The sequence below is a fragment of the Chlamydotis macqueenii genome, chromosome 6, assembly GCF_036417535.1.
Source record: "Chlamydotis macqueenii isolate bChlMac1 chromosome 6, bChlMac1.mat, whole genome shotgun sequence".
NCBI classification, from domain to species: Eukaryota; Metazoa; Chordata; class Aves; order Otidiformes; family Otididae; genus Chlamydotis; species Chlamydotis macqueenii.
Genome location: NC_141561.1, coordinates 44,229,132 through 44,254,933, shown reverse-complemented (window position 1 = coordinate 44,254,933; position 25,802 = coordinate 44,229,132). Strand labels below are relative to the sequence as shown.

At 56.5% G+C, this 25,802-nt stretch overlaps 1 protein-coding gene across 1 annotated transcript in view; it reads right to left on the bottom strand.

The window, feature by feature from the left end:
- Positions 1–3,577: 3,577 nt before the first annotated feature.
- The window catches only part of LOC147600351 (axonemal central pair apparatus protein HYDIN-like), a 39,672-nt gene continuing 17,447 nt past the window's right edge, over positions 3,578–25,802 (bottom strand). The window contains exons 16-42 of the mRNA XM_086751241.1: positions 25,627–25,776; positions 24,726–24,965; positions 24,279–24,447; positions 23,551–23,736; positions 22,535–22,711; positions 21,721–21,897; positions 20,378–20,547; positions 19,962–20,021; positions 19,464–19,616; positions 18,981–19,164; positions 18,382–18,523; positions 16,969–17,119; positions 15,793–16,206; positions 15,433–15,648; positions 14,738–14,950; positions 14,263–14,465; positions 13,903–14,085; positions 13,537–13,656; positions 13,005–13,164; positions 12,727–12,899; positions 12,401–12,599; positions 11,366–11,473; positions 10,446–11,027; positions 5,821–5,886; positions 4,583–5,246; positions 3,834–4,482; positions 3,578–3,722 (exon numbers count right to left, since the gene is read on the bottom strand). Coding sequence (XP_086607367.1) covers positions 3,578–3,722; positions 3,834–4,482; positions 4,583–5,246; positions 5,821–5,886; positions 10,446–11,027; positions 11,366–11,473; positions 12,401–12,599; positions 12,727–12,899; positions 13,005–13,164; positions 13,537–13,656; positions 13,903–14,085; positions 14,263–14,465; positions 14,738–14,950; positions 15,433–15,648; positions 15,793–16,206; positions 16,969–17,119; positions 18,382–18,523; positions 18,981–19,164; positions 19,464–19,616; positions 19,962–20,021; positions 20,378–20,547; positions 21,721–21,897; positions 22,535–22,711; positions 23,551–23,736; positions 24,279–24,447; positions 24,726–24,965; positions 25,627–25,776 — 6,054 coding nt within the window. The remainder of the gene's footprint in view (positions 3,723–3,833; positions 4,483–4,582; positions 5,247–5,820; positions 5,887–10,445; positions 11,028–11,365; positions 11,474–12,400; positions 12,600–12,726; positions 12,900–13,004; positions 13,165–13,536; positions 13,657–13,902; positions 14,086–14,262; positions 14,466–14,737; positions 14,951–15,432; positions 15,649–15,792; positions 16,207–16,968; positions 17,120–18,381; positions 18,524–18,980; positions 19,165–19,463; positions 19,617–19,961; positions 20,022–20,377; positions 20,548–21,720; positions 21,898–22,534; positions 22,712–23,550; positions 23,737–24,278; positions 24,448–24,725; positions 24,966–25,626; positions 25,777–25,802) is intronic.

Sequence of the window (25,802 nt, the reverse complement as noted above, 5' to 3'; positions counted from 1 at the left end):
GTAGGTACTAAGAGCTTTTGTGGTTTTACTATGCGGGGAGAGAGCTCAGTACCCAAATATTTAAAAAGTGGCACTGTCTGCGTCTTTTCTTCTCCTATTGCAAGGCCAAAACGGGCCAAAACCTGTCTGATTGTGGTCAACAGGGCCGGAGGCAGACAGGCACTTGCGAAGAGGAGGTCATCCATATAATGGATGATAACTACATCAGGATAACGCTCTCTCACCGGCTGCAAAGCAGCATGTACAAACATTTGACAAATAATTGGGGAATTTTTCATGCCTTGTGGCAGCACCACCCATTCGAAGCGCTGAGCCGGCGTCTGGTTGTTCACGGCAGGAATGGTCATGGCAAACCGCTTCGTCTCTTCCGGATGTAGAGGAATGCTGAAAAAACAGTCTTTCAGGCCAATCACAAGACATTGCCAATCTTGGGGTAACATTGATGGAAGAGGTAAGCCTGGTTGCAATGCCCCCATTGCCTCCATGGTGGCATTGACCCCTCTCAAGTCGTGGAGAAGTCGCCACTTACCAGATTTCTTTTTTATGACGAATACCGGGCTGTTCCAGGAGCTAGTTGATGGTATTAAATGCCTCTGCTGCACTTCTCTTTGTACAAGGTCCCATAGGGCAGTCAATTTTTCTTGGGGTAGGGGCCACTGAGGAATCCACAGAGGGTCATCCGATCGCCATTGCAGACGCCAACAAGGGATGTCCCCAGCGGCCCCCACGAAAACCCTGCGGAGGACCAAGAGGTATGACAGTGCCAGCACCGACCATGGCGTCCTTGCCCAAAAGGGTGATCGGTATGCTCAGAACATAAGGACGCAATGGGCCGGAGGTGCGTGACACCCCGCCATCCTCCCACCGCAGGGTGAGGGGCAGAGCACTATGATGAGCCACGGATTTTCCTCCCACGCCCCCCACCGTTACTGATCCCGTGTCCAAAGGCCCATCTCGGGGCCAGTCAGTAGTTGAGATGGTAGTCACGTCAGCCCCAGTGTCTACCAAGAAGGTGATCGTAGCTTGAGCAGGTTTGTGGTGTCGTGAACCTACCAGAGAAACCTGAACCTGTACCTTGGGTCGAGTAGTCATGTCAAATGTCAGTGCAATCAAGGGTAAGGGTTTTTTCTCTTGAGTCTCTGTATGCAGGGATGTAACTGCCACCCTCTGTCCATCGGTTTTTTGTGGTGGTATTTCATACCCCTGTTCAAGAGCCGTATGTCCCGCCACCCATGCCCCGGCCTCAACTTGATTGGTGAGGGGCCCTAGTGTAGAGGAGCCACCCCCCACCTGGGCTGCCTTTGTTGCTATTCTTGCTCGGGTTCGGGCCCCGCCCACGGGCCCGTCCATGCGGCTGCTTGTGGGGTCCAGGCGTTTTGCCGGGCAGGCGACCCCTTGTTCCGTCCGGCCCCCCCATTTCCCTGATCACCTCGGAACCTCTGCGGACACTCTCGTGCTCGATGAGGGCCTCCACACACCCAGCAAACGATGTTTCCTCGTCCTTTCTTCTTTGGGCACTCCTTTACTCGGTGACCTGCTTTTCCACAATTAAAACAAGTACCCCCCCCCGCTGGAGCCAGTCAACTGCACTGCAAAAGCTTGCAAGGCCTCAGCTAGTGGTGCTGTTTCCTATGTGCGACCAAATTCACACCCTCGCTGGATGATATCCCTCACACTAGCCGTAGCCAGGAGCGCTGCAAGAGCTTGCGTGTACGCCGCTAAGCAGTTTGTACGCAAGCAGTCTCGCACTAGCACTTCCTGTGCAGCTGCTGGGAAAGAGGACCCTGCTATTGCAGTTTGCACTCTGTCTGCGAAGTGGCCGAAAGTCTCATTTGAGCCTTGTCTTATATGGAGATAACTCGGTGTCCCTGAGAGCACAGGATTCATACGCTCAAAGGCTTGTCGCCCGAGCCCAGCTGCAGCAATCAGCACAGGAAGTGGCAACTCAACTTGATCTTGCGGAGCGAGCCAGGGTCCCGTGCCTAGCAACATATCTATGTGGGCCCCATAAATGGGATGGTCTGGCTCATCTCTCGCCTGCAATAGCAGCTTTTCCCCTTCCTCTCGCAGCATCTGCTCCCAGATGGGGACTTGAGCAGGAGTAAGGCAAGCACGAGCGCATTGTCGCCAATCAAATATTAATGGGCCGCCCATGGCGATGGTGTCCAACAGCAGTTGTGCAGAGGGTCCCATGATACGCCCTTCTGTCACAGCTTTCCGCAACTGCATTAAAAGCTTGTAATCAAGCGGATTCCAAGCACGGTTTCCCCCTGGTTGGATCAGCCCTGGATATGCCGTTCGCGCTGGCCCCTCCTCAGGCTGCAGCGTGCAATCAGCAAGCACGCACTCCCGTGCGGTGATCGTCCAGCGTTCTGCTGCTGCTCGCTTCCTGTCCTTATTCGGTGCCCCCTCTTTGCACACCAAGCGCTTCATTTCTTCTCGTAACTCCTCTACCTTTTCCTCAAGCCTTTTCTCTCTTCCCTCTTTCTCCTGTATTTCTTCCCTTGCTCGCTCTGGGAGCAGCGCCTTATCCTCTCGCCCTGCTATCGGTACCCCATATGGCGGGGGCACTGAAGAGGGGACTCGTCCCCTTGGCTCCGGAGCCGGTGCCCTCTGGAGGCGCCTCGGGAATCCGGACCAATCCCCCTCTTCCCAAACCCCAGTACGCACCACCACCCTCTCTTCCCCACATCTGACACTCAGACGGCGCTGAAGGGCCAGAGGGGAGCATGTGGAGCGGCACTGTAAATGGCTCCAGTAACGGCTCTCCGGCCCCCCTCCCGCCATCTTCTTCCCCGCCGCCATTTTCTTTTCCCTCCACGACTTTAGCTGGGACGCAAACCTTCTCACAATTTGTTCCCCCACCCTGTCCCTCCCCGCACCCTTGTCCGTTGCCCGCCTTCTCGCTCGGTCGTCCTGCAACCGAGTGGGTGCTGGGGAGCGGTGCCTGGCGCCCGGACCCACTAACCCCTTTGGGCACGGCTCCTGCTGGTCCTTTGTTAGAGGCTTGGGAAGGGACATTCCTGGGCAGTTCCAAGCCTCAGGCCGCAGCAAAGCACATGCCGCCTGCCACGCACCCCTGCAGTCTTTTGCTTTCTCCAGCATGGCCCGGAGGGAGCCTAATGCCGGCAGAAGACCAGAGAGAGCCTCTTTGTTCCCAACACAGGCTCTCTGGAATAGTTCCTCTGCTGTTTGTTCAAGGGCCCCCTTACTCACACAGTGAGAAGGAGCGGCCGCTATACCTGTCCGCACCATCCAACGGAAGAGCGGGTCCAGGTCCTTCTTATGCACAGGGCTCTCCACCTGCTGCCCCACGCCTTTCAGCATACTCACCACTTGCTCCATCGAAGCCATATCGAGCAGCTGAAACAGAGACGCCTTACTGCGCGCCTCCCTCACCAATGCAGGCCTGCCTTATCACGTCGGGGTCACCAATTGTCACCTCTCGATCGGCAGCACGGCTTAGGCGCCCGTCCGTCTGCGCAACTCCCTACGCAGGTACACAAGAGACGGACACATGGTGTCTAGCTCTGAATGCCAATTTACTGCTGCGTCACAAAGCCTTATATACCCCCCGCTACTCGTACACCCGACCGCCCCCTGACCCTGTGATCCCTAGGTCCGCCCCGTGGTGCTCGCAGGCACCTCCCACCCGCCTGGCCCTGTATCCCGCAGTCAGCATCGCCGCCACCACTTGCTCCTTGTTGCAGCCGCCTTCTGCCCTGCACTCCAAGAGGTGGGGGAGCTTGTTGAGGGAGGTGGTCAAGCGGGGGACACTGGCAACATCGGGGACAGCGTCCTCAGCATTCCCCAGCCCCGCTGCCCCCACTCACTCCTTGAGGCAGCTGCCCTCCGCCACGTACTCAGAGAGGTCGAGGAGCTCAGCGAGGGCCTCGGCAGTCAAGCTGGCGACATTGGCGGTCAAGGCGGTGTCCTGGCTGTCCCCTCGCTGCGTCTCAACAGCTTGGTCCTGGGGGCAGTCGCCAACCACCACGTCCCCCGAGAAGTTGTGGTGCTCAGGAAGGAAAGCAGTGCTGGCGAGGCTGTTGGGGAAAAGCAGGATGTGAGGGACGGTGCCCTGGCTGTTCCCCAGCCCTGCCAGTGCCACTTGCTCCTGTGGGCAGCTGCACTCAGCCACATACTTGGAGAGGTCGGGGAGCTCCTTGAGGAAGGCGGTAAAGTCTGGGACATGAGGGATGGTGTCCTTGCTGTCCCCCAGGCCTGCCAGCACCACTCCTTCTTGATGGCAGCCGCCTTCCGCCCCGTACTGGGAGAGGTCGGGGAGCTCGTGGAGGAAAGCGGCCAAGCTGGGGCTGTCGGGGACACTGGGGACAGTGTCCTCAGGGTGCGCAGCGTGGGGTCGGCTGAGCGTGTTGTTGCTGGTGGCGTGCGCTGGCTGCTCCAGAAAGGGCTGGGTGAGAGCGGCTGGCCCCTTCTCGGGCACATGAGCAGGCTTGCCCGGAGCTTCCAGCGTGCTCAGTGCTGCAGGAAAAGCAAACACAGCCGAGCCAGCCGCGGGGCGATGCAAGCTTTCCTCGGCTTGGCCACCCACCTGCAGGCTCCGTCACCCCGCAAAGCTCACCCTGGGGTTTTGCTGTGGTTCTGCCAGTGGGCAGAGCGAGGACAGGCTGGCGTGGGCTGGTGGCAGGGATGCTGTTCTTGGTGGTCTCCCCGTCCTCGCTGGAGGCCTGTGATGGCTTCTGGGTGCTGCCAGGCAGGGTGCGGAGCGCAGGGGGGCCCTGCACCCAATGCTGAGCTGCAGGGCGGCAGGGTGGCGGGGGCCCGTGGCAGGCAGCGATATGCAGCGGGCAGGAGCCTGTGGGGTAGAGGGGCTCCCCCTGCACCACAGCCCACAGCCCCAGCCCCGTCGGCTGGTGGGACACCAGTGTCCCCCTCACCACCTGCTGTTCCCAGCCATGGGCACGGGGACAGGAAGCAGGCATGGAGGGGAGCTGCACCACGGGAGGGAGATGCCAGCTTTTGGGGAGCTGCTGCAACTTCCCCGCGGCCCCCAGGGGCCCTGGCACCCCGTGCCAGACGCTGGCCTGTGGCACCTGGTAGGTGACGGGGTGGACCTGGGCAGGCTTACAGGACCCCGGCAGCTCTGGAACAGAGGGCAGCACACAGGCGGGGACCGGCGGCGGCACGCCCGGAACCGTGAAGCTCACACCGGGCACCTTGGGCGGCATCGACAGCTGGAGAGGGAGCTTCTCTGTGGGGGAAGCAAAGCGGGGCGATGGGGTGAGCTGTTGGCAGGTGGGTCCGACAGGGGGTTACCTGGAGGGCAGGAGCCCCAGGAGGAGCTGGAGCCTGCTGCTGTACCTGCCATGGCAGCTGGTCAGAGTCAGGTTTCTGGGGGACAACCAGCCTGCGTCCCCATGGCGAACACTGCGCCAGCACCTGCTTCAGCCAGCCTTGCTAGGGTTTGACTTTTCCTACCACAGCAACTCCCCAGCTCAAGGATTTCCTGTCCCGCTGATGATTTCCTGTCCCCAGTGCTCATTTCCCATCCCCACAATGGATTCCCAACCCAGCCATGACTTCTCAGCCCTGTCACGGTTTCCTACTCCAACAGTCTCCCATCCCCACCATTTCCCACCCCAAGTGTGATTTTTGCGGGGAGGTGAATTTTCTGTCCAAGGGGAAGGGATGGGGCCAGCACCCGTGGCCTGGCCATGCCCACCTTTGTGTGCTGCTCCCTCCTGCCCTGGCAGTGGGGATGGGGCTGGTTTTGGCACTTTTGAGGTTTTGTGACCCTGTCCCTCTCTGCCCCAGTGGGGCAACTGCTGTTCACAGCTGTGGTGGAACTGGTGCCGGTACTGTGCGGACACGATGGGAGCTGTCACAAAAATGCGACAGCTGGCCCGTGCCATCCAAGCAGAGAGGCTGGGGCGCAAAGTACGGCATCACAAGAGGAATTCTTGCAGTTGTGCATCTGAATGCGCGCCCACACTCTGCTTGTTCTGCAAAGCAACTCCAATTCTGTGGCATCGTCAGCCGATTCTTTCTTGATCCAGGCATCCCTGGAGTCGCTCTTGCTGCAGTTCCCTGTCTCTGCTGCCAGAGAAGGGCTCAGGCACCTGGGAGTTGTCCTTGTCTCTCTTCTGGTAGAGACCTGAAGCAGCTTGCCCCCAGAACAGACCTTCTTGTGCAGAGAAAGCCCTAAAAATGTAGAGCAAGTGCTTGGACCCTCTTGGACCCAGAGAATGAATTGTCTGGCTCCTCTGAGAACCTCGTGCTGCAAACATTTCTGAACCTAACAAGGATGTGTATCCTGAAGGATTGTTTGTCCTGGCCAGAGTAACAGGGTTGCTTAAAACTGGGACCCTCATGCAAACAAGTAGAGGAAGTTGTCGGTCCTTGGTTTTTACTTTTTTGGGCAGGTGAGTGTCTGCGTTCCTTCTTGTCCTCATCTCCCTGACCTTTACCGGTTTTCCATAAAATACGTCAGAATATAGATGTGGAGAGCTGACTGACCCTACTCTCTTCTTGCTGTCTGAATCCCATCCTGACCTCCTGAGGCGTTTATTTAGCAGGCTGGAACAGTCTCATGCCCTAGCTGCAGCTCCCCGGCCATGCCTTGACCTGCAGCCGTTCCTCTCACAGAAATCCTTCACAACAGGCAGGCAGACGCCTCTCAGGGTCTCTTCACATCTCATTCCCATCTCATCTCCTCTCCGCTCCTTGCAGCCGGGCCGGGCCGAGTCAGGCCCAGACGCCGCCCGACGGGAGGCCAGAGGGTGAGGGGTGCAGGGCTCGTGCCTCCGCCTCCCTGCCCCCGCTCAGCTCCTTCACATCTTCTCTTTTTTTTTTTTTTTTTTTTTTCCCCTTCTTAAATACGTTATCGCAGAGGCGTTATCACGGAACATTCTGGTACCAATTGGCTAGGCCCTGGCCAGCAGCAGGTCCGCCCTAGGCCCGGCCGAGTCCACTGGACAAGGGGGAAACTTCTAGAAGCTTCTTAGAGCAGCTGCCAGCGTAGTCCCCCCTCACTAAACAAAACCAGAACAGAACGTGGCACAGCACGGGAAGAGAGAATTTGCTCAATACCTGCTCAGGCAGAGAGAGAGCTGAGTTGCTTTGTGCTCAGTGGTTTGGCTTGGCTTTCAACACCAACTATGGACACTCAAAAACGGGCAGGCAGGCTAGCATCTTAGGATCTATCCAAATTCAAATAAGGTTTATCATCACCAGCGGGCAGTGTCTAAGTTGACTGGAAGGACTGAAGAAGTCCGTTTTTAAGGTCTGTAGCAGCAAAACGCAGACATCCACATTTTCCCTTTCCTTTCTAACCTGCCATTCCCGATGTTTTAGGCGCTGTTTTTGTACGGTTATATTGGGAACACAAACATTTCATAGAACTGTTTGTGAGTTTGAATACAATTCTGAGCATTGCCATTTCCCTGTCATTCAGTAAAACCACATGCAACGCTATTTCCACCAAAAGCAACCTGACAGTCCTTCTCACAGGCCCTTCCAACCCAGCCCTCATGTCAAAGACCTTTGAATGAGACTTCCAAACTCCTTGCACCAACAGCCAATGCGGACAGTCTAGAGCATCTCTAAAATCAGCTTCACTGAACACCGCCTGCAGTGTAAAGACTTCCCCAACAAAGACCTTCCAGCTGGAAGGAAATTCAGGTATCTGAGCAGTATTTCTTGCGTCATCTCCTACGTCTGTGTCCTGGTTTCAGCAGGGATGGAGTTAATTTTCGTCTCAGTAGCTGGTGTGCTTTGGATTTCATCTGTGAAGACTGTTGGCAAAAACACTCTGATGATAGGAGCTGTTGTGAAGGAGACCATGGACACTGTCTGGCTTGCCAAGTCTCGTTAAAGTCTCGTTAACGTGCAGATGTGGGAAGCTGGGCAGAAGACAGACAGAATAACTGGCCCAAGCTGGCCAAAGAGAGTATTCCATGCCATGAACATCATCCTCAGCATAGAAGGGGGGGTTGCCCATGGGAGGGGGCATCCATTCGGGCATTCCATTCTGGCATGCACCCTTGGCATCCATCTTCTTTCCATCTCTCTTGCTTGCTGGCATCGTTCCCTCTCCCTTGCTGGCTTGCTCTCCCCCTTTGCTTGCTGCTCGGTGTCCTTTCGTGATCGCTGCTCGGGACGGGCTGTGTTGGTCATTCGGACATCGGGTGGTGAGAAATCCTACACTGTCCATTTTGTATATTTTGTAGATATTAATATCCTTATATTCTGTTATCCTTGTAGTTTTTAGTATTTCAGTAAACTGTTTTTATCTCAACCCACAAGTCTTCCTTTCTTCCCAGCTTCTCTCCCCCATCCCACTGGGCAGGGGGAGGGTGAGTGAGAAGCTGTGTGGTGACTTGGGCTAAACCACCACACTCTAGGACACAGAAGGGTTTCCTCCAGCTCCCGAATCTGGAGCTCGCTTCCAAAGCAGGAAGGCAATGAAAAAAACACTTGGCATGAATAATTGCAATCAAAATTCGTTAGCAAGCAGTCTCAAGATAGATCAGAAAGCCGAGCCACAGCCCATCAGCTGGAACCCTTGTCAGTGCAGCAGAGCCAACCCTGAGGAAAAAGGCACACAGCTTCTTCTGAAGAATACCAATCCGTGACGGCAAGCGCTGAGAATGAAAACGTTTGGGTAAGGATTAATAACAGGCTAGCAGATAAAAGTCCAGTGTGTGACAGGCTTGTCCTACCAGAGTGGCTGTCACGGCCAGGAGAAACTACAGATCCTCCAGACAAAGCCCTTGCTGTTCAAGGAGCTTACAGCCACCGCACAAGGGGACCTGGACTGTCACACACGGTGACAAGGCCAAGGGAGCTGCGTGCAGGCCTCCCACGCGCGGCTTGGACCACGTTTGCAACTGAAGTCTCTCTCTGAACCAGGAAACAGCAACGGTAAAGACCGCCCAAGAAGGTGGGAACCCAGCACCACTCCCGCTGAACAGGCTGTTCCCGTGCCCCTGTAGCCGTCGCTCACCAAGGTCGGACCCTCACGGCAAGACGAGGGAGCCGTGGCTCCAGAGAATGAACTCTCAAACCTCCCCAGACTTCTCCCTCCTCTGCCTCACACGTTTGTTCCATGTTTGGTACAGAAACCCAGAAACAGAAACATGTAAAACCTGCACTCATTTGCCGGACAAATGAAAATATGCAATGGCCAGGCAAAACAACATCCCTTCATCTACTCAGAAAAATACAGATATCCTTCAAAACAAAAGCGCACTTGGATGAGCTGCACAGCAAAAGCTGTTCGATCCTGGGGATTTCCACACACGCAAACAGGAACACACCCGTGTGCACAAGAAAGGCGGCACACAACTGGTGAACTGCTTGTTGGGGTGGCTGTGCCCCAAAGCCTTTTCTAAAGGACTGTTAGCAAGGAACGGCTGGCACACCCCGTCAGCTGCGTGTTCTGTTGGCCTCTCCTGGCTGGTGGAAAGGGTTCCTGCGCTTGAATGTCTCCTGAAGGTCCTGCTGGGTATAAGCGTCTACAGCCACCGGCTCATTCTGTTAGCAAATTTCATTCTTAAGAGCTGAAGCCAGCTCTGCTCCCATCAGGAGTCACAAGACAGGGCTCGATGGCAATCCAAACTCTTGCCTAACGAGTGAGCACTGAACAGCCGCGGGCTCAGCGCAGTGCTGGCAGAAACGGCTCCGTTTGATCCTTCTGTCAGTGCCTGAAGGGCACAAAGAACTGGAACTCGGGAGATCAGCACGGCATTCGTGGGGATAGTTGCACAAATGAGATGGGAAAACCATTACCAGCCTTTGGCAAGGAAATTTGATCTCAGTCTTCACTCAGTAACGTGCTAAAAACCCCTGAAGAGACCGACACGCAAAGGCTACAAGTGATGTTGAGAGGCTGTGTTTTCAACTGGGAAAAGGGGGCAAGTGCTGACAAACAAACCCATTTCATACCACCCAGAACGGTAAGGCAAGGCACCCAGGATTGGCCCCGCTTCACCATGAAGGACTAACATGCTGAAAAGCAACCATAGATCAACGAGATCTCAAAAGACAGTTTTTCGGGATGGTCACAGGAAGCAATAGGGCTCTGGGGCTTCCGCTACCGGTCAACCCTTGCTGCCAGGGAGTCAAGGACTTGGTGTTATTCTGCATCCCAGCGCACCCAGCTCAGCTGCCAGAAATCAAGGTGTGTTTTTCTTTGCTCTGATTTTCTACATGGGCAATATTAATCTCTGGCCGCTAAGTCCCAAATTGTTTCTCTATTAGAATGCAACTCTGCAACATACTCTACTTTTACAACCACTAATTTGATGGATCCAGCTTAAATTAAGATGAATAGACACCAATGAGAACTCTTTTAATAGACTATGGGTGAGGGGCAGCTTTGTCCAGGGACCTCCCAAGGGGGCACAGGTCACTGGGGAGGGGGGAGGCCCCTGAGGTGGTAGACCCAGGAGATGCCTGCCCCTCCCCGGGCAGGAGAGCAGCACCTTGCTGGTGAAAGGGGCCTCGTCAGCGTACAGGCCGCCCTCCAAGGAGATGGTGATGGAGGCGGTCTTCCTGGCACGCCAGCTCTCAGGGCCCCTGATGGTGAAGGCCAGGTGCTCCACTGGGTCTGGAAAGGCCAGGGGCTGCGGGAAGAGGTTTTTGAAGGGGACGGAGGTAGTGGTGCCGCCGGCTGTGATGGTGAGGGGTCCCTGTGCCTTGGGCAGGAGGATGAGGCCGAAGAGGGATACGCCGGACTCCCCACCAAGCTGGGGGAAAAGCTGCAGCTTGGTCCTGCCTTTGCACACTTGGCGGGGCTTGGAGGTCACCTTCATGCTCTTCTCTGACCTCCTCTGGCTGGCACGGGCCATGCTGATGGTGAGGGGTCCCTGGGCCTTGGGCAGGAGGATGAGGCCGAAGAGGGATACGCCGGACTCCCCACCAAGCCGGATAGAGAGCTGCAGCCCGGCCCTGGCTCTGCACACTTGGTGGGGCTTGGAGGTCACCTCCATGCTCTTCTCTGACCTCCTCTGGCTGGCACGGGCCATGCTGATGGTTTTCGCTGACTGGAAGTTGGCCCAGTTGTTCTGCAGAGGAGAGAGAAGAGACAGTGGAGGGGCTGATCACCAAAGCAGAGCCAGCAGCTCGGGAAGGAACCGCTGGTCCCCTGCCATCATGCTGGCTGGGGTCCCTTTCCCTTGCCCATCACCCACCTGTACCCTCCCACCCCTCACACCACAGCCCTGGGGAGTGCTCGTGATGAATGGCCATAGGGGCTGCTGCCCAAACGTGCCCAGCAGGGACAACCCCGCACCCAAACGCTGGGGGACCTCAGCGCCCAGCTCTGGCAGCAGTGGAGAAGTGCTTTGGTTGCCCATCTGCAAAGGCACTGCCATGCACCCGCATTACTTTGTTTCGGGGGCACCCCCTGACCTTGAGAAACGCTGGTGCTCAGAGCAGGCTCGCAGGCCTCTGCAGAGATCTTGATGTTTTCGGTCTGAACGACCCCCAAGATGTCTTCTGCATCTGAAACCTGAGGTGACAAGAAACAAGCACTGCTTAGCCCCTTCTCCTCCATTCTTTTGCTAGACAATATCTGAGTCCTTGTCTCTACAGGCTGCTTCCCCCATGGCCTCCCCTGCGTGACAAGCGCTGTGAGCACACAAGCTTTCCTAACCTGTTCATCTCCCGGGCTGACCCAGCGGGGTTCTGCCGCAGTAAGAAACCCTGTCAGCCCAACTCTTCTCTCCGCCAGCAGCCGCGTGGCTGCTAAAGCACCCTGGGAAGCAAAGGGATCTTAAAGCCACCACAGGCGTGAGGTGTCCCAGAGCAGGGGGCATCGACAACCAACCCTCTCCTCTTCAATCACCCAGCGTCCTCACTGAAATGCATCCCCGAAACCATGGGGAACAGCCTCCCAGGGCGAGAGTTTGTCGCTCTCTGTCAAGAGCCCCAGACAGAGGCCAGGACGGGTGCAGCGAGCATGCCAAAGTCTGGACAACCCAAGGACAGCGTTCAACCTGGCACAGCAGCAAGGTGGTTGTAGCGCGGGCTCAGGGCGCAGCCTCATAACCCAGCCGTAAGCCCTGCAGAGGCAGCGGCTGGTTTTCTGGGGTGACATGGATGCCCGGGGATGCAGCGCGTGTGCTGGCAAACCCAGCTGGAGGCAGCAGAAGCTGGGGTCGTAGCACCCCTGTCCCTGTCAGGCCCATCTCTTCCTGACTCCCCAATATACTTGCCCCATGGAGCTCAGCTACCAGGGCACCCGAGCAGTCACTTCGTCCCCAAGAGCCCCTTGCTGCTAAGGGCACGGCCCCCCAGCAGTGCAGGAAGGAAAGAATCTCTGGAAGCTCATCCTTTTGCCCTCTTTGCAGGGTACCCTTCAAGCAGCCTCCATCCCTAAGAGCACAGGGCTGATCACTCTGCCCTGCTCTGCCAGGGAGGGCACAGTCCCCCTCACCTCCAGCTGGATGGTCTTCAGAATGCTGAGAGCCTTTGTGGCCTTGAAATGCAGCTGCACAGCAAACTCCGTGTGGGGACCCACGATGCCGCTGTCTTCTGACACCGAGAAGTCCTCGCCCAGGTCTTCCAGCCCAATGAGCCGCCAGGCCACGGGCAGCGGTGTGCGGTTTTGCAGGGCCAGGGTCTCATTGTCCTTCCTGCAGACAAAAAGAGACACTCAGCACCAGCTGCTTGATGGGCATGTTAGTCTTGCAGTTGAATGGAACTTGGAGCAGCCCTGGCTGACAGCTCTCGTCCCCGGCGAGGGGCTGTGGGGTGACTGACCTGGGCAGAAGCAGCGTGTTGAACGACAGCTCCTTGGGGCTGACCCCCAGCTCCACCTGCACCCCCTGGCAGCACAGGCGGAAGACCACCGGCTCTGGGTTCCCCTGAACGCAGCAGATGAGCTTGTCTTCCACCAGGCCGGCTGAAGTGGGGTACGCCCAAACGCTCAGCTCCTAGCCCCATCCCCGCAAGAACAAACACACAAGAGCATTCAGTCAGCAAGAGAAACAGCTCCTGGGCACTGCCACCGCTGCCTGTCCTACCTGCCTGTCTCCTACCTGCTTCTCGTTCGGTTGCAGCCTCATGCTGGGAGGCTCTAAAAGGAACGTGCTCTCCTGGAGATCGCGCTCAAAGGAGAAATGCACCTCTGCTTCCAAGGGGCTGACGTTCAGGATGGTTATCTTCTCGCAGTTGCTGGGATAGCGCAGCTCCTTGTACCTGTCCACAAAAGGGGAAAAGGCTGCAGAGGAGATGCCAGGACCACAGCCTTGATCACATCTTGAGGAAAGCACCGTGTCCGGGCAGCGGCAGGCTGCACTGGAAGACCATGTTCCCACGAGCAGGCTAAGAAAAAGGATCACTTTGGGGCACATTGCACGGAATATGGGTTCATCCTTGCGTTGCTTTGATGTCTGCCCTTATACTTGGTGCCTCCATGCCAGAGGTGTGACGATGCAGTCACGCACTCAAAGAGCGTTTTACAAAATCTAAGTGGAAAGGCACCTGGAAAAATAACAGTATGCCAGGCACATGGCTTCTTCCACCTTCTGTGTGAGCATCAGCTGCTAACTCAGGGCTGGGAGCACGTACCCGTCTCTTGGCTTCCCACACAGCAGCGGTCCAAAGTGGAAAACACCCGTGTCCATGACATACTTCTTGGAGATGATGTCCTCATCCTCCTTGCTCTCCCTCTGGTGGGGAAACACCAGCCTGGGGAGAGAAACAGGGAATGAGGAGCTGTGAGATGCTCCTAGGTAGGAAACCTGGTCAGAAAGCCATAACCCTTCTGGGTGGCTGAGGTACCAGGACTGGTTCCCAGCTCCAAGCACGGGAAGATGCTGGGCTGCTCAGGCAGCACGCTGTGCCCAAGCCAGAAGGTCACAGGGGTACAAGGGGCAGCCCTGGCTCTGAGTTCAGGGGGAGCCATGCGTGAGGGCTCCCATGCGCCAGCCTTACCGCGGGTCCTGGCTGATGGCGGGATACAGGCAGGTGCCCCTGCAGGGCAGCTGGTACAGACGCTTTGTCCCCAGGATCTCAAAATGCAGCGTCTGCTCAAACTGGCCCAGTTCCGTGGAGCTGAAGTGGACCTTCAGTTGCACCTCACCGTGGGCAGGCACTATCCACCGACAGCTGCTCAGCCTGGCAATTAAAAAGGAGATTTCAAACACTGGGAAGAAGCAAATGAGGAACGGAGGGTTGTGGACTTGCCATGCCATGGAGGCACCGGCCGAGGGTGCCTGCAGAGCTGGAGATGAGGGACCTTGTCTGGCGAGATGGCTGCGAAGCAGAGGGGTCACCTCCTGCCTCACAGCTCGCCTGACAGGTCTCCCTGGGGATGGAACCGTGTCCACATCACTTTGGTCCAACCTGGGAGGACATGTGGGTGCTCCTGTGTCCGGCCTCTGGAGATCTCTGCTGCCCCGGCTGGAGCTGCGCTTCTTCCTCAGAGTCTTCGGGCTACCCACAGCTTTCTCCTTCCTCGACCGCCCCCTTGTTGGAGTGACCTGTTTCTTGGAGGTCTTAACAGCAAGGGGAGAGAGAGAAGAGAGAGAGAGGTCAGACCTGCCTGGAGACATCCCACCCTGGAAAGAAAGCTGTGGCTCTTTTCTCTCATGATAAAGAACCATCCTATTTCTCAGCAGAGAGACAGCACAGCTGTCTCTTTTGGACAGACAGAAGGGATGCCTGCAGACACGTGGCCCCGTCATGATTTGACCGCCCTTCCACAGTGATTCTTTTCCATCTCGCCTGCCCCCCGTGCCCCCATGCAGCCTGGCCCCTGCCCTGAAACCTTCACTGCGGGCACAGCGGGGGCATCCACGACACTTACAGTCGCCGCCTGTTCTCCTTCCGCAACAGCACCTTCTGGCACAACAAGCTGGAAGTGCTGGAGGGCTTCTCCTGCTGCAGGGGCCGTTCGCTTCTCTGGGTAGCGGATCACGGAGTACAAAGCAGGAGGGGGAATGGGAGGCCCAGAGGGACCCAGTCCCAGCTCATCCAAGATCTAAAGCAGAAGAGAAAACTCTCTTTATACTCCCGTCACCTTCAACCTCCCACTTCCTTAAAGGCACTGAGCTTTTGGCAATGGGGTTTTTAAAATTATTATTTATAGGGAGTACAGTGCTTTTTTACGCCCAGTGGGGTGGGCAGGCTCCAGAGCAGTGCCAGGACCTACAGCTGAGACCTAGAGAGAAATCTCTCCTCTGAGTGACTCAGCTGAAGGCAACACTGACCGTGAGCTGCCCTGCCCTGGAACCATCTGGAATGATTTCCACACTGGGAAACTGAACGGACAGGATGCTTGAAGAGAGAGCACTCCCGCTTTGCACCCGTCTGAGGGATGGTGAGAACCTCTCCAGCCACGGGGCTGCTCCGGAGCCGTTGTGGAACAGTGGCCTGGACAAGGCTCTGTGCCCTTGTCCGTGGGACGCAATGCACCAGGGCAGAGCATGGCAGGCTCAGCACCTGAGCTTCACAGGGCTTTACCTGCTCTGCCACTGGCAGCTTGCTGCTCTCCAGGATCTTCCTGGTCACATCTTCTGAGCCCAGTGCTTCGATGGTCAAGCAGGGCACCCTGCCACGCTGGCCTCTGCATGACCCTTCTGCACCTTCCCCTTCCAGCTCAGATAACGCGGAGTCCTCAAGAGCCTCCAGATTTTTTAGCCGCTCCTTCTTCGTGCGCTTCTTCTCCACGCGCTCTTTCTTGGAGCAATCCTTCTCCAGGCGCTCTTTCTTCATACCCTCTTTCTCCAGGCGCTCTTTCTTGGTGCTCTCCTTCTCCATGCGCTTTTTCTTCACAGACTCCTCCAGGCGCTCTTTCTTCCTGCACTCCTTTTCCAGTGTCACCTGATGCTCTTTCCCTCTGTTTTGCTGGCTCCCGTGGCTCAAGGCAGGCTGGCGCCGGGCTTCTGCTTTGTGCCGCACCTCCGCTTGGTTCAGAGGGGACAGCAGGATACCCTGAACCCTGTCCCAGAATGACAAGATATGCGCCACATACTTCTGCGATGCCTCATAGATCTTAAACCTCAGGGCCAAGTTCTCGCTGTCACTCAGAGCCCCCTGTTCTGCGTCTGAGTGTTGCACACGCACGGCTGGGCAGGCATCCATCAGGGAAACCTTGCTCTGCTTTCTCTTCTCTTCCTTGTCACTCCCAACAGTGCCTGAGTGCTTCTTTACAGATCCTCTCTTGTCTACCCCTTTGGTGGCATCCAACTGGTTGCTGGTGGAAATGCTGGTGTTGCTGGCGGATGCGTTCGTGTTCTGGGCAGGAGGAGCAGGAAAAAGCAGTGAGCATTTCAAAGCACCAACTCAGATGCTGCAGGGCAGTGATGATCTTTGCAACAGCACCCCAAGCCTCGCCTGAGACCTGTGCTGGGTGCTCCACAAATCCCAATCCAGAACACAGCTGGTACCCAGGGTAGCTCAACTGAAACCAAACTCCCCAGTGCCAGACTGATGGGGAGTCCTGCCCACCAGATGAAAAGTAGAAAAGCTTCTCCGAACCAAACCGGGAAATTAAAACACCTCCGTACTCCTGTGCAGTCCTCTGGGCTCCATTCTGGTGTGCTGAGCGTCCCTGTGCCTGGCTGACCCTTGAGGAAGTCTGGTTGAATACCTAAGGCCTGGCGGGATCTCCTGCCAGGCATGTAGCAAAAGACACCCCATCCCAGACGGATCATGGCCCAGAGGTGTAAGTCATGTGCAGAGTGGGGAGAAATGCTGGACTAAAACTATCTAGGGCTTCACAGTGAATGTCTGGAGTTATGTGAAGCCAAGACTCAAAGGCAGCATGATCCCACAAATGCAGCTCCCCAGCAAACCCATGGGAAAACATCCCTGGCGAAGCAGCAGCATGAGCAAACACCGGCTCTTGTTTCCCAGCACAACCCCACGTGTTACTCACTCAGGCCCATTCCTGGGCCCAGCGCCGCGTGTGGCTGCTGGCTTCTCGGGGAATGGTACAGCTCCGTGGGAAGAAGCTCCCCAGGGCTTTTACTCATCTCTACAAACACAGCCACCCACCTGTCTGACTCCAGGCTGCATTTTCTTCCCTGAAGCGTTAACTTGGTCTTTTCCAAGCTCGCTCCTACTCCTCTTGGAATTCTCCAGCTCTTGTTCCTCCTTCAGGGGTTCCAGCTCCTGACGGTGCTTTTCGTCAGGCTGCTCCATCGCCCTTCAGGAAGCCAAACAGAAAACAGCCCTGTGAGTCACCACCAGAAATGTGGGCTCGCTGCAATCCCAGCTGGCCCTGCACGCCATTCATTGACCCTGAGGCCAGACAGAACTCTTAGGCCATCGCCATGGACTTCCCTCAACCTGGGGAGCCTGGGAACATCCAAAGGGCGGCAAGGTGAGAGGGGTCCTCCAGGGCCAGCCAGATCTAGGCTTTGCTGTCCTAAAGTCTAAATTGTGCTGCTTCTCCAATCAGGTCCACCTGGACCCCTCCAGCACACTGCCAAGGACGGATCCACCATCTCTGCGCACTGATGCCAGAAGCCCTCTCTTGCTCTCCCAGTTTCAACCAGCTCACAAATCACTAACGCCTCCTTATCCCTGCGCCAACACCTACGAGGCTTATCCAGCCCTTCTCCCTGGGCATAGCCTGCTCCTTACTGAGGACACTCACATCAGTCAGAAAGCAAAGGTAACTCCCCTCCTGCAAAACAGGCTCTCATCAACCAGGCTTCCTGCTGGAACCCAGCCGTCACCACGGGAAACTTGTGCCGTCTCTCCTGGAAATCAAGATTGGAAGCAGCCCTAGCCATCTCCTCCCAGAGCAACAAACTGGGGCCTGTGCTGACAGAAAAGCTGAAACGCATGCTCACTTGAAGCAGGTCCCCCTCCCAGTTTGACACTTCCCCTGTGCATCCTCCTGGACAGGGCTGCTTTGCTGGATCACAGCTTCTCCCAGGCGCCCCTGCTGCTGCAGGCGAAGGGGAGCCGAAGAGACACCAGCTTCTATGGCTGGCGGCGCTCAGTCAGGAAAACCCTGGGAGATCAGCGTTGCACGGGCTTCACCTACAGCAGGACTGCTCTCTACACCAAGGCAGCACAGCTGCACCTCACACCAGCCCACACCACAGCCCCTCTGGTTTGGTGAGGAAGGGGGATGAAGAAGATGGCCATCAACAGCATTAACTCAGAGACACTTGTGGGTGCAGCGGCAAGGCAAGCACAGAGCCCAGCTGCCTGCAGCCAGCGTCTACGCCAGAGGGCTCACTGCTGAATCGGAGAGAAGATGTTCTCTTCTCTCCCAGCGCAAAGTCCCTCCCCTGTCGGGAGCCAGGGAGATGGAAATGGCCATCCTTGTGCGGCTTGGAATAGACACTTTCGGCGTTTGCTCTGAAAGCCCTCTTAGCTCAACCAAGGTCTCTGGAGCAGGGAAGGCCCTGAGGGACACTATCCTGGGGAGTTGTCCATGGAAGGCTTACAGACCTCCTCCTCCTCTCACGCCGGGCTTGTAGGAGCCTCTGATTAAATTGAGTTTTCTCTTCCTCCATGAGGGCATCGTACTCCTCCTCATCCATCTCCCAGAGACGTGCTTCCTCCCTCCTGGCAGCTTCTTCCCGCTCCCGTTCTTCAGCACAGACCAGAGGTGAAACCATTAGCCACTGCAAGTTCTGGAGGAGCTGCAAGGATTCACAGCTCTGTCCCGACCCAGCCTATCATCCTGCCAGGCCATCCTGGGGAGCTCATATCCCTGCTCCAGCGTTCAGAGAATCCCCCAAACTGTCGCCTGTACCTTGCCTGGCTCACGTGCACCAGCGCTGTGGACAGCTGGAGGGTGGGTAGTTACTGAGCCACAACAGCTTGCACTTGTGCCCAAGCTTTAATGGCAGAGACCAAGGGGAATCTTACAGCCTCAGCTCGGCTGTGTTTAAGCAACTGTGAGCTGAGTGCTGGCTACACTGAGGCAAAAGGCGGAAGGATTCATAAAACCGTTTCTTACAAGCTCTGCTGGTGACACAGATACACACGGGTAAGGTTGAGGGCTTGAGAGAAGATTGGAAAGGCGCGGAGATGAAGATTCTTACCTTCCTGCTCTTTCGCGGCTGTCTCCCTGGCTTTCAAAGAAGCATAATCCCGGAAGAGGTTCACAAAATAGATGTGAGGCCGATTTCCCACAGCTTTGAGCAGGCAGAGGAGCGCAGATGCTGTGCTGCATGCAAAGCAGGTCTCCAGGCCATCAAACACCACTCCCTGGAAGCAGTCGCTCAGCTGTGAATCAAGTGGCAAAGGAAGAGAAAGTCAGCGATGGCACGCGCTGGGCTCTCAGCTACTCAGTCAGACCAAACGGCAAAGGGCAGCGCGTCGTCGTTCCAAGAGCATCGGCTCAGACAAGCTCTGATCTTTCCCTGCGCTCTGCTGGCTTCTAGCATCTGCAGCTTGACCCAGGCGTGCCTGCACGCAGCCCAGGACTTCTCCAACAGCAGATACAGATCCCCTCCTCTGCAAACTGTACCTCACCGCCTGTCTCTCTGTAGCAGGAACGTATCATTTGCCCCCACCCCACGTACCTGCAGCCTTTCCGAGAGGATGGCCACCAGCAAGTCCTCAGGCAGCACGCAGCTCATCAAGCCCAGCTCTCCCGCTGCGCTGTCACTGATGCTCAGCCATCGCTGCGCAGGAACGCAGGGAAGGGCTGAGCTGAGCTCAGAACTCAATGAGCCCTGCAACATTGAACACCACGAGAGAAATAAACCACCTTGGAACCCCCTGAACATTTCCAGCTGCTGGGCTTGCAGCTCAGGTCTCTCGCTCGCAAGACAATAGACCCAAAGGGCAGGCCAGCAGCTCCAGGGGACAACCCTGGGGGTCACATCCCTTGGCCACAAGAGACCCAAGCTTGCAAGCCCCTGGCACAGCGTCCCACAGCTTTGCTCACCACCTGCAGCCACTTTGCCAACAAACCATACGACTCAGTCGAGTTTTTCTGGCAGAACACAGGTTTTTGTTCCCACCCCACGCCATCCCCAACCTGCCCAGCTGCCTCTCTGCACTATCGTTCCCCACACCAGGCTCTGGGTGACACAGAGCCCCGCCACGGTAAGCAGCCCCTGCACTTTTAACAAGGCCTGTAGCGACAGGAAAACACGTAACGGTTTTACACTCAAAGAGGGGACATTCAAACTAGACAGAAGGAAGACATTTTTCATGATGAGAGCGCTGGAACATCGGAACAGGTTGTCCAGAGAGGTGGTGGATGCCCCATCCCTGGAATCATTCAAGGCCAGGTTGGACGGGGCTCTGAGCAACCTGATGTGGTTGGAGATGTCCCTGCTCCCTGCAGGGGGTTGGGCTGGGTGGCCTTTAAAGGTCCCCTCCCGCCCAAACCCCTCTAAGATTCTATGATTCTCAAAGGCAACAGAAAGGTGCCATGCACTAAGCTGTGCCGATCACGCTTCACCCGGGAGCCTGTCAGGTCCATTACATGCTGTTTCTGGGACAGGCGCTCCTTTTTCTTTGTCTTGGCCGCTGCAGAGCTTTGGGAACCGACAGACTGCAGGCTGACTTTGTTGGCAGAGGGCGACTGGCTCCTGTCTGGGCTGCGCTTGCCATGGGCCCGGAACTGCCGGCGGCGGGAGGCATCTGCGTTTTGACCTGTGGAGGGGACAAACGGCTCAGTGGGGCTGGCGACGGGCGCTGTGGGGAGCAAGCAGGCACCTCGCACCTCCATGAGCACAGACTTGTGCCCTGGTAGGGACACAGCACTTGTCCCCCAGCCTGCCTGGCACTGGCAGCACTGCTCCCAGAAGCAGCTCCCTCCCTGCTTCTCTTATTAGCACGAGAAAGCACACCACCTGAAACTAGATTGGAAAGCTAGAGAGCTTTTAATTCACAGCCCTGTGTCCGTCCCAACAAACGTGCACACAAGTAACACCTTTTCCACAGTCACTCCCCCCATGGGTCAAGCCAAGGATTTGTCCTCCAGGACTATTGTTTCTGTACCTTGCCCCCATCCTACATTCTCAGATAGAGACCGTAACACGCAGCCCTGCCCCAGCTGCATCACCCATCTCTGCTGGAGCTAAATCCTCCACATGGGATAACCCCACCGGGGACCCAGGCCCTTCTTCCTTCCACCAGCTCCCAACCCAGCCAAGTTCAAAGCTGAGCAACGCAAAACTGCCCCCACCACAGACAGGGTCTGGCCTCACCCTGCAGAGCTTGGAGCACCAGCTGCCCAATAAAGTTTCCTTAAAGTCTCCGGTCTCACAACGGAGAACAGCACAACTGGCACCAGCTGCCTAACCTGACAGCCTGTATAGGAACATCTCTGGAGAAAAGAGCTCATCTGCAGCATCTCTCTCATCTGAAACTGCCCCAGAAGGTGATCCTTCCCTTCCTCTCATGTTTGTGAAGCCACACTCAAAGTCAGTCGTCTAATGCTTCATGAGCCACTTTAGAGACCTTTTTCCTTCTTAAAGTGGGCAGCAGTTCTGCCTGATGGCCCTGAGGAGCAAGCTGGATTCAGCTTTGAGGAAACAGGAGAACTCTCAGTAAGACACAAACAAGTGTGCTTCACTGCTCCTAGAGAAAGGAACCCGTGCCAAGAAGCTCAGGAGCAGGAAAAGTGCCCCTGCCGGATCCCGGAAAATAGAGAATTTTTTTAATACCCAGAGATGTTTGAAGAAACGGCTTTGCATTTCTACACGCTGCAGCCATGTTCCCCAAGAGACCCAAGGGCTGTCAAGCTGCTTCTCTGGAGCAAGGGAGGTGGATGGTCATGGTGGGTTTCTGAAGCGCTGCTGGGGGTCCAGCGTTTCTCCTTACCCGCACGCTCTGTCTCCTTGCGGCTCTTCTGCTCGATGGCAGCCCTGATGCACAGCTCCTGGGCACACAGCCCTGCTGAGCTGCTCCTCTTCGAGATGGCTTCCTCCACCACGGCATCGATGGACAAGCAGGCAGCGCCATAGTATTTGGACAGCGCGACCGCTGCCGTGGTCTTGCCTTGAGAGAGAGGAAGACTGCTTGGTGACACTTGCACATGAGGCATTGTCAGGGACAGGCTCTGGAAATGCCCCAAAAAGTATTTCACATTTTCAAGGGCAGGGGGAAAGCACGTGCCCCTTAAGGAGAGACCATGAGGGAGGCAGCCTGAGCATGGTTAGAAATGTGGATCATCTCCACCTCATCTTCAGCTGAGGACTTTGTCCCTTGTGGTGACCTCAACCCTGGGCCAGAACACTGCTTCCAGCCCTGTCCCACCACCACTCAGACTATTATTCGCTAGCCTGTGCTGCTCGCTGCTGTCTCAGGCAACCTCTGGGCACACTTTGAGGGTCAGTGTGGGCTAGGGACTGCTCCCACGAGGCAACATGGACCCGAGGCAATGTGGTCCCACAAAGCAACAGGAACATGGCCACACTGCTTGCGGGAATGAGAGCCCAGCTCCTAGCAGGGACACAAGATGAGCCACACCACCTGCACCAGCTAGGCGAAGGCCTGAGGCTGCTTCATGTACCAGCAGAGCTGTGGCTCACCTTGCTTCACTTCACTTGGTCAACCAAGCACCGTGGTCCACCAGGAGATATATGTCTCTCCTGCTGCCCCCCATCCTGGCAGCCACGGCCTGCCGCTCATGTACCTGTCAGGGGTGCCCCATGGACGATGACGACGATCCCTCTCCGGTTTCGGGCTGCGCGCCCTTCTGCAGAGAGATCGATGCCAAGGTGGCGGGCAATGGCCTTAGTGACAGGGCTGTTGTCCAGTTCTCCCGCTGCCTCCTTGCTGCTGGCGGTGCTTTCCTGATGCTCTCCTGTGCAGAAGCAGGTAGAAAAGTCGGTCTCCTGCCTACCTGTCATCCTGATCATCCTCCCATCCCCTCAGGTCCTGGGAGAGGAGACTGCTGAAACCAACGTCACACCCAAGATCTCACCATGCCCTTCCTTTAGACTTGTGCAGATCAGGGTCTGCCCTAGATGCTGGTGAAGGTGCCTCTTCAGGGTACAGGAAATGGGGTGGCAGAATGGGGTGGCAGAAAGAGAACAAAGCAAGCAGCCAGCAATGCCTGAAAGGCCTGGGCCAAATCTTTCATGAACTGTCGTCATGGGAGATTGGTCTCAGGTCCTGCTGAGTAAGGGGACACAGGCAGAACCAGGCATCTTACTCAGTCCCAAGGCAGATCGCAAGCTGAGGATCAAGCCATTATCCAAAAGCCGGATGCTTGAGGAATATTACTAGCAGGACATCTGGCCGGGCTCTGAATTCACCAGAACAGCATTTACAAAGAGTTCCCACCTTTGACCTCAGGAGGTCACCAAAAGACAACTCAGCTTGCAATGCCACGTAGGACAGCGAGCGCCCTGCCCTGCCCTGCCTAGCAAAGGGAACAGCATCATCCTGATCCCAGCAGCTCCTGGGGGCAAACATGCTCATGTGGCAAAGCTGGGGAAAACCTCCCTGGCCTCTCCCTTGTCCCTGCCCCAGACTCCTCCCGGGATCCTGCAGACTTCCCAGAGAAGAGCGCATTCCGGGCCTACAGGAGTGAAGGTGGCCCCAGGCTGCAGGGAAGTGATGGAGGTGACACTCAAGTCCTCCACTGAGACCCCTTTGCCACAACGGACATAAACCAGGTGACGAGCTTAGGGTTGTTATCTGTCCCGCATCTTTTCTCAACGCCTTCCTCCTCCTCTTCTCCACATTCAGCTTTAGAGTCCACCTTGTTGGACTGGCTTTCATCAAAAATGGAGGAGGGAACGACCGAGCTGTGGGATGAGATGGTGTGAATGATCCCAGCAGAGTGCTTCCCTCCTTGAGCTGACAGAGACCGGACACTTTCAAAGTTTGCTCAGCAGGAAGGACACAGGGAGGGAAGAAGAGAGTGAACATGCTCAGGCATCTGCTCTTTGCCATTTGACACTTTGCACAGCCACATGCAAAAGACACAAAATTGCCCAAGGAGGGAGACTCCCAAGGCACAGGGAAGTCTGTCCAGGCTCTGGCTGCCCTCAGGGGAATTTTGAGCTTGTGCTTTTGTTGCTGGGAAGAAACAAATCGGACATAGCCAGTGGTATTAGACCTGGTCCGACTGTCTGAAGAACTCATCCCATCCTACTCTTTGTGGATGAGGGACACAAGGGGACATCCTGACTACTGCCCCAGTCCACGGCAGGCAGATACGAGCTTGCTTTGGCTGCACTCAGGGCTGGCAGAGGATGCGTGTTACAAGCCACAGATTTCCACCTGGAAATTCCTCCACCAAGCTAGGGAATGGGAAGCTGCTAAAAGCATGGGCTTTCCACGGACAACGAGGTCATGGGGAGCTCAGGGTGTGTGGGCTGAGCTCCCTGCTGTGGCCACACTCAGGAGAGCCAATGCCAATCCCTCACCGTTGTCCTGGCCTGCTGCTTCCCCAGTCCTGGACTGTGCCTGCTCCTCTTCCAGCCTCTTCTGGTCCTCATAGTACTCCAGCACCTCTGGGGGCAGCTTCTCACCCGGGGCACGTGGTGGCAGCAACAAGGTGTTGTGGCGATCGTAATCCTTCAGCGTCCGCAGGATCTGTGCGCATAGGGAAAAAAAAACGTAGGTGGGATGTGATTCTTGACCTTCATCACACGAATAGACTCCCCAGCCAACCCATCTTCTCCCTCATTCCTTCCTCCCAACGGCACGGACTATCCAAGCCCCTACACACCTGCCAGCAGAGGTGGCCAACCCTGAAATGCCACCAGGCTTTGCCCTGGGGACTGCCTCCACCCCCCTGGCACGAGCCTGGGAAGGCTGGAGCGCTAGGAAGCGACGGGAGTGTGCCCATGGGACCAGACCTTCCCTCTCACCTGCTCCTCAGCAAGGTACTGCTGGTCGAACTCCAGGGAGTAAAACTCGATGGGGAAATCGCAGGGGTTCTTCACCACCACTGTCCCCTCTGCCCCGCGGCTGCACGGCAGCGATGGTCCCAGCTCCAGCACCGAGGGGCTGAACTCCAGCTGTGGCTGCAGCCCATGCCCCGACATCTGCAGCTCGAGCTGCTGGCTGCTCTGGCAAATGTTAATCTTCACCTTGCTTCTGTAGGATTTCTGCAAAGAGAGAAGCACAGAAAGCTCCTCCATGAAGCCCCAGGTGACAGGGCCTCCCATTCAAGCCTTCCCCAAGGTCAGACTGCCTGGGAACATGCAGACAGGCTGGGCCAGGGCCATGGGGACTGCTGGCAGCACAGCACTGCAGGTGACTGTCCTGCCGTGCCCAGGAGGGTGTCTGGCGGCTGTTTTGTCTGCTGGTACCAGCAGCGGGATTAGCCTCGATGGGCCCTTCCAGCGTTATCCCCTGTGAGCACGCCACGTGCTCTGCACCAGGGCAATGCAGCCTGCAAATACGTCCTGGCAAGGGGGAAGATGATGGGAAAGAGGCAGAGTTCCCCATCATGCACCCACAGGTAGCCACACTGCAGTGCCCTGATGCTCGCTGTGCAAGCTCCCCATGGGGATTTCAAAGCCCCTCTCAGAAGGCTGTGCTGCAAGGGAAACCGAGGCACAGTGGGGACGGGGCTTGCAGAAAGCTCCATGCGGAGGTAGACCTCATCTCCTCCTCCCCACGCTGGGCTCTCGTTACCACACTGCCCTGACAGACCTCCTGGGGGTGAGTGAGCAGGATGAGTCCTGGTGTGCAGGGGAACCGCATATTTGTTTATCAGATGGACCTAAATTGGTCTATCAGGTGTTTCTGCCTCGCCAATCTCACCTCTTCCACAGGTGAAAACCTGACTTGCACGTGGCATCGCTGTCCTGGAGCGAGGACTCCAGCTGGGGGCAGCACCTCGAAGACACAGGGCTTGGCCTTCAACTCCTGGAGCAGCTTCCGATGCATGCGCACCGACAAACGTTTGTCCACCTGAGCACAGAAACCAATCGTGTGAG